Source organism: Eurypyga helias, unplaced genomic scaffold (assembly GCF_000690775.1).
Source record: "Eurypyga helias isolate BGI_N326 unplaced genomic scaffold, ASM69077v1 scaffold41399, whole genome shotgun sequence".
In the NCBI taxonomy this organism is placed as follows: Eukaryota; Metazoa; Chordata; class Aves; order Eurypygiformes; family Eurypygidae; genus Eurypyga; species Eurypyga helias.
Window position 1 is genome coordinate 8,591 of NW_010272202.1, and position 6,157 is coordinate 14,747.

General features: G+C 52.6%; 1 protein-coding gene across 1 annotated transcript in view; it reads right to left on the reverse strand.

Annotated features, from left to right (window-relative positions):
• The window catches only part of LOC104515179 (membrane-associated phosphatidylinositol transfer protein 2-like), a gene marked incomplete at its 5' end in the record, with an annotated part of 27,077 nt that overhangs the window by 7,174 nt on the left and 13,746 nt on the right, over positions 1–6,157 (reverse strand). The window contains 2 exons of the mRNA XM_010159061.1: positions 2–112; positions 3,862–4,026. Coding sequence (XP_010157363.1) covers positions 2–112; positions 3,862–4,026 — 276 coding nt within the window. The remainder of the gene's footprint in view (position 1; positions 113–3,861; positions 4,027–6,157) is intronic.

Here is a 6,157-nt window from a genome sequence, read left to right on the forward strand (position 1 = left end):
GAGTAGCTGGCATGGAAGAGGTGCGGCAAGGCGACGGTCGGGAAAGCCGTCAGGGCGTCGGGACAGTAGAGCGCGTAGTCGATCCTTTTGGTTCCCCACCACTTGGCAGCAACTGGAAGCAAAAGATTCGTTCAGACAAAGGGGGTTCACGCGCCGTCTCCGTCACAAACGGCATTTTGAGGCTCTGGCTCCTCGCTCCAGGTACGCTGGGATGCGGCTACCTGGCCGGTCACACAGCTCTGACGGGGCAACCAACCCCAGGCTCAGTGTTTGCCGAAACCAAGGGAGGAACGCGCAGGGGCCCCCCCAGTTCAGTTCTCCTTTACTGAAGCAAACAGGAAGGCACGGGAGAGCAGGTATTAATTGGCTGTTAGTCCAGAGCCTGGGGAAGGGGTTCAAGAGCCAAAAGATAAGACAGAAACGCATCTCCCTGGAGCGGTGGGAGGAAGGGAAGGAAGGGGGGGTGTGTCTGCTCACCGCAGTTCATTCCCAGGCCGTCTCTGGGCCCACTTCCAACTCCTTGAGCTTTCTCCAAGGAATAAAAGACACTTTAGGACCCAGATATTGGCCACGCTAAAGAAGCTCTGAACACTAGGAGCCCACATGAGATGCTAAAAGCCACAAGGCAGAGGGTACGGCACATGCTGCTGGGACCAGCAGTCCCCAAGTAGTCCTGGTTACCCTCCCGGGCTACCACGTTGTAGGCAACGGAGACCTCTGGCCTCTGCAGTGGCCAAAGTGTCCAGGGGTGCCAGGAGTCCATTGCACGTGGGACCGAAAAAACACACTGGGATTTGGGGTGAGCACATTACAGACAACAGAAGAGTTTCTCCCTCAGGGAGCCAGCGACTCGCACACAGCGCCGATCACCTGTGGGACACCGGCACACCGCAGCCCTGACCGCTGCCCACGCACACATCCATTGGCCTCCCCAGCGATGAGCGCATCTTAGCCCAAAGCCTCGGATCCCAAAGGCGGGGGTTGCTGTCCCCGCAGCGCGGAGTCCTCAAGCCCCCACGCGCTCTGGGCTGGAAAAGCAGCCATGGAAAGAGAAGATGGATCAGATAAAGAGCTGAGGAGCTGGGCTGGCATGCAGGCTGCAAGCTGGGGCTGTGACCAGGGCTTTCTCAGGCTTGTTCTTCCTCTGTGAAAGCGTTCCCTTTTTCACAGGCTTCCAGTAAAGGTGCCAGGTATAAGGTACGATCCAAGAAAGAAGGGAAATCTAGCTGGGGATGAGCACAGATGCCAAACTAAAAAAAATGGACCCACCAGCTCCCTCCTGGACAAAACTCCCACTGCAGCAGTGTGCAGAGAGCTACGGCATCAGCCCATCTGGGGGCCCAGCCCAGGCTGTGCCAAGTGCCCCAGCCACCCCCATCCCAGTGGCCCTCACTTTTCTGAAGAGCCACGGGCAGGAGGGCGGTGATGGATTAACAGCTTTTCCAGAGCACCCAGGCACCTCCTCGCAGCCATTTCTGATTCCCTGTCTTCCAAACTAGCAGTTCCCAGGTTGTGTCCTGACCTTTCATTTCTCATGCAAGTCCCCCAGGTGGGTAATTTCAGATTCTTTGTAGGAAGCAGCCAGGATTTACTCTTCCATGCTCAGAAGACAGTGGTGGAGGCAGAAGCGCTCTGCCAGAAGAATTCTGCTCTTGCCAAGCTGTTAGCCGTGTTATGACCGATCTTTGGAGCAAGGTGACAGAAATACTTGTTAAAACGCAATCAGAAATTGCAAGTGCCTCAGTGAAAGCGCACAGATTTGTTGTGAGGTTGTGTGACTATCGAGTGAGAGAGGAGGTGCACCAGAGTGGATCTCTCCAGAATACCTGTCTTGATGTCCAGGTCGGGTATCCGAAGAGCAGAGTCTGCAGCCTGACTCCACGGCCCTTTGAGCTTTCTTCCCTTCAAAGGGATTTCATGTTTATGCTGCCTACGTCTCTGGGACGAGGTTTGGGTAGGGGATTTGTGAGGGAGGGCGAGTTGGGACAGAAGGCTAAACCCTCTACAATGATTAAGGTGGTGTTTGGTTTCTAAAAGGAAAAATAAAATAAAAGCAGAAATTACGCTCATTAACATGGCACACGTGCCGCAGGCAACACCCGTTACATCCTCCAGAAATCACAGCGCGAGGGAAGCTGCACCCCAGAGAGGAGCCCTGAGGCAGCCATGGTTTTGCGGCGCCCCTCTGGACTTCCTCTGGCTCTCCCTGTGGGACAAGCATGGACTGCATCCAACCCTCAATGCCACGGCTCCATCTTCCCATTAACAAGGTCGAGCGCAAGAGCTGCAAAGCCAGAGCCGGGGCTCGGAGGATACGTCGGCACTCGGGGGGTGAAGGAAGGGGCTGCGACAGCCCTTGGGACCCCATGGGGTCGGGGTATGTGCGCAGCCCGCACTGGGGCCGGACTCTTCCCATCTCAAAAACAGGTTTGGACAGCTGGGAATTACATGGAGGAACAGATTACACAAACTAGAAGGTAAATAATCAGGGAGAGCGTGGGGGGAGCGAAGAGGCAAGCATTGCATTGGCCCAATCCTGCCAGAGGCAGGACCCCTCCGTCGCATCACCCCGGTGTAAACACTCGGCAACCAACCCCTTCCCCTCCTGGCCAGCTGAGCTGGGCAGCTCTCCATGGGCATGGAACCAGCACAGCACAAACACCTCTTCCCCTCGAAGCCTCCTTCCCAAGCAAATTAATATTTAGTGAGCGCTCGGCAGGACGTCTCAGCTGGGACAAACACGGGAACGCACACGTGGAGCACGGCGTCAGCTCTTGGATGGGCTTGGGGAAAGAAAACCTGGTTTGTCGGAGCTCAAGGGGTTTATTTCTGCTGCAGAGAGTTGCCTCAAACAGGACAAGAGGTTACAGCAGCCCCTGACTGGTACCCACAGACACAGACACATGCCTCGGGGAGCGTTATTAACCTCAGCAATTAGTGACGAAGTGAGTCATGCCTTGCCAGGAATGGCGCATCTCAATTTTTGCCACCTTCTGGGACAAGAGTTTGGGTTGGAAGTTTTTGTGGGGTGTTGTTGGTTTTTCTATTTCTGGGGTTTTTAAAATTTGTTTGATTTTCAGACTTTTTTGGTCTGAGTTATCAGAGGAGCCTGAGGACCCAGACTGCTGATCTCACAGCTCAGCTGAAACGAGGAAGGGGCTGAGCCGTTACCAAAGGCCGTTGTTGCCCACTGCATTAGCTGCGAAGTTATACACGTCTTGGAAAAATAACAAATTCTTCAACAATGCCTTTTATTCCTCATTCAGCTCTGGGATAGGGGTCACAACTGGCTGACTCTGAGCTGCCCTGTGCAGTAGAGCTGAATTTCTAATGCGAAGTAATAACTAACCCAAACGTGTTCTTCTCTTTCATCGCTACAGAGGGGCTTACTCAGCCCCGTTTTTGCGGGCCACGTTTAAGCGACGTGCATCGAGCCACAGGTCACATCCTGCGTTATCAGTCTGGCAGCGCTGATCCCTACCAATTCTGCAGGATTTATCCACGGCAGCACAGGAACACCCCTCTGCATCAACCCTCAGCACGCACAGCCACCGAACGGTGTCCAGCGTTACCAGTTACCATATCCCTTCGAACAGGTTATCGCCAGCACAGCCCAACGTGCAGAACACAGCGGTGGCCCCTGGGTTATAACCCAATGTATCATATATCCAGGGGACAGGGTAACACGTGGCACTGACCACGGCAAGACCAGGCGAAGGTGGAACAAATTTAATTAATTAATGGACAGTACAACCCCAGACAGACGGACAGACAGACAGAGGCTGCGTGGCTCTGGCCCGGTGCGTGACGCTGAGAGCGGAGCGGCAGCGAGCGGAAGTCTCGGAGGGGTGAAACACTTACTGTTGGCTATGTTGGAAGCAGTGTAACTGTCTGCCATTCCTGAGACCTGGCTGGCAATGCTGATCTCACTGGCTCTCCGGAAGCCCCTGAACTGAGGGGCTGAAATGGGGGTGGACAGGGACGTGCTTTCCATGAAGACGGCACCATGAGACTGAACAACATCTGCTACAAAGTTGAAACAGGGAAATCAAAATATTAGACCAACAGACAGAGGCTGGGCAAGATGAACTCGGGGGGAGGAAGGAGGCAAACAAGGCTGGTAGGTGCAAAAACCTTCCAGAACTGACTGGAATGAAAAAAAGCCAACCCCAAAGCATGTAATCGGCGCTCTGGTTTGCAAAGAAAGCGAACACCACAGCAGGCAGAGAGACACGTGGCTGGAGGAGCAGTCTTTCATTGAGGGAAGCAAAGTAAGCAGCTCACAAATCAAATCCAAAATCCCAAAGAAAAATCCAGGCAGGCTTAGTTCGAGCAGCAATAACAGAAGCATGTGTCATACACTCAGATGTGAATATACACAGCTTGATATATTCACATCAAGACAAAATAACCAAGGTCAGGAGAACAACAAACAACAACCTTACAAAGGGGATATTTGTGTTCTTGAAACATTTAGACTAAAATGAACATCTCCAAGATAGAAGCATTAAAGCAAAACAAAAGTTTAAAAAAAAAAAAATCAAGAAAACATTTTCATGCCTGGCAGGGACTAAATTTGAACTTGTGTTTCATTGACAATGGATACAGCCAACACTCGTTAAGCTGAAGTAAGGGCTACTGACAGGAAGGAGTCTGGTGCTGAGCACTTACATCTCCAATCGGTGTTGGCGGACCGGGGAGCGCTCAGTCTCTGTGAAAACAGAGCTTCTTTTGTACAATGTGCAAGTCTGGATTTTTAGATCTCAGCCTGAGGTTTACCAAGTGTGGCCTAACCCTTTAGTACATACATACAGAACAGGAGGATTCAGAGTCATGCTCACACGGACCTCATACAGGTACTGGAGGGCAATGGGCCTAAGATGTTCAGGACTGGCAAACCAAGAGATGCTGGAACTCACGATAAAGGCTCTGCGTCTCAGTCTGCTCCTCGCTGTGGGTGCCACAAGGCTGAATTGTCTGTGGGATACCCCAAGATCCTGCTCTGCAGAGGGTTTGCAATGCCAGTGCCAAGTACTTCACGGCAGGCAGCACCGGTGTGACAGTAACATGCAAAAGCAAAGCCACTTATTATCATTTTAGCATCCCCCATCTCTGCTGTACCTGAGGAGCAGCCCCTGAGCTTCATCCCCAGGTATCAGGGCACAGCCCAGCCAGGCAGAAGATGCCACAGGGAACACACACCGCTCCCACACACCGAAATCCTCTGCCTGTTTCAGCCAGTTTAGACATCCCTGGATTTCATCCCAGTGTGCGGCTGACACGGTGTTGTTTTGGCAACTGGTTTATTTTAACATCCATCTTTCTTGCTTGTGGCTAATGCTCTGTTTCCTCCGATCTCTCCGTTCGCAGCAGCAGCGTCTGTGCCTACATGAATCTTGCTGCCGCGAAGAGAAAGGGAAGGTTTGGAGCCAAAAACGCGTAGCTAAGTGTTGGTAAGAGAGTTCTGTTCTCCACAGGGAAAATCAGGCCACAAGCTGCTCTGTGTAAAAGCTTCGTGGACTGCAAGATCTGAGCCCTAGTGGGAGCCTGACCTGATGATGAGCTGCACACGCTGCCCACGTCGTGCCTGAAAGGCCATTACCAGCATCACTTTCCTCCTCTTTTCACCTTGCCTTGAGCTGCTGGCTGTCAAGGCTGCTACCGGCATCTGCCACCCCTCCAGCCCCACGGGGCCAGCGTGGCTTTCTCACTGCAGAAAGCACCAGCACAAACATGAGGAGACAATTCAAGTGGAGACTCCTCTGAGAACGTGAGCCAAGCCAGGAGCTGCGTTCAATCCCACAAAGATCTCGGGTAAAGGGTCTCATTCCCATTGCTGCATGACCTGGGACAACACTCATCTCTTCCCTGGCTACCCCTTCCTGTCCTTCCCCTTTCTTCTACAACCTGTGGGATCCTTCTGCAATTACACCCTTGTGTGACATCCAACAGGTGCCCCAGCAGAGCTGTAACACAGCTGATGACCATCAGCTTCCCGAACCTGGTCAGATGCAACACGAGGTTTGGCTTTGTCTGCACTAGGAAAAATGCCAGGTTCGGGTTTAACTAACACCTACCAGCAAAGCCTGAACTTTTTCCTCTCCCTTAAATACAAAACATCCCTGGTTTGAATTGGGAAGCAGCTGGAAGACGCTCT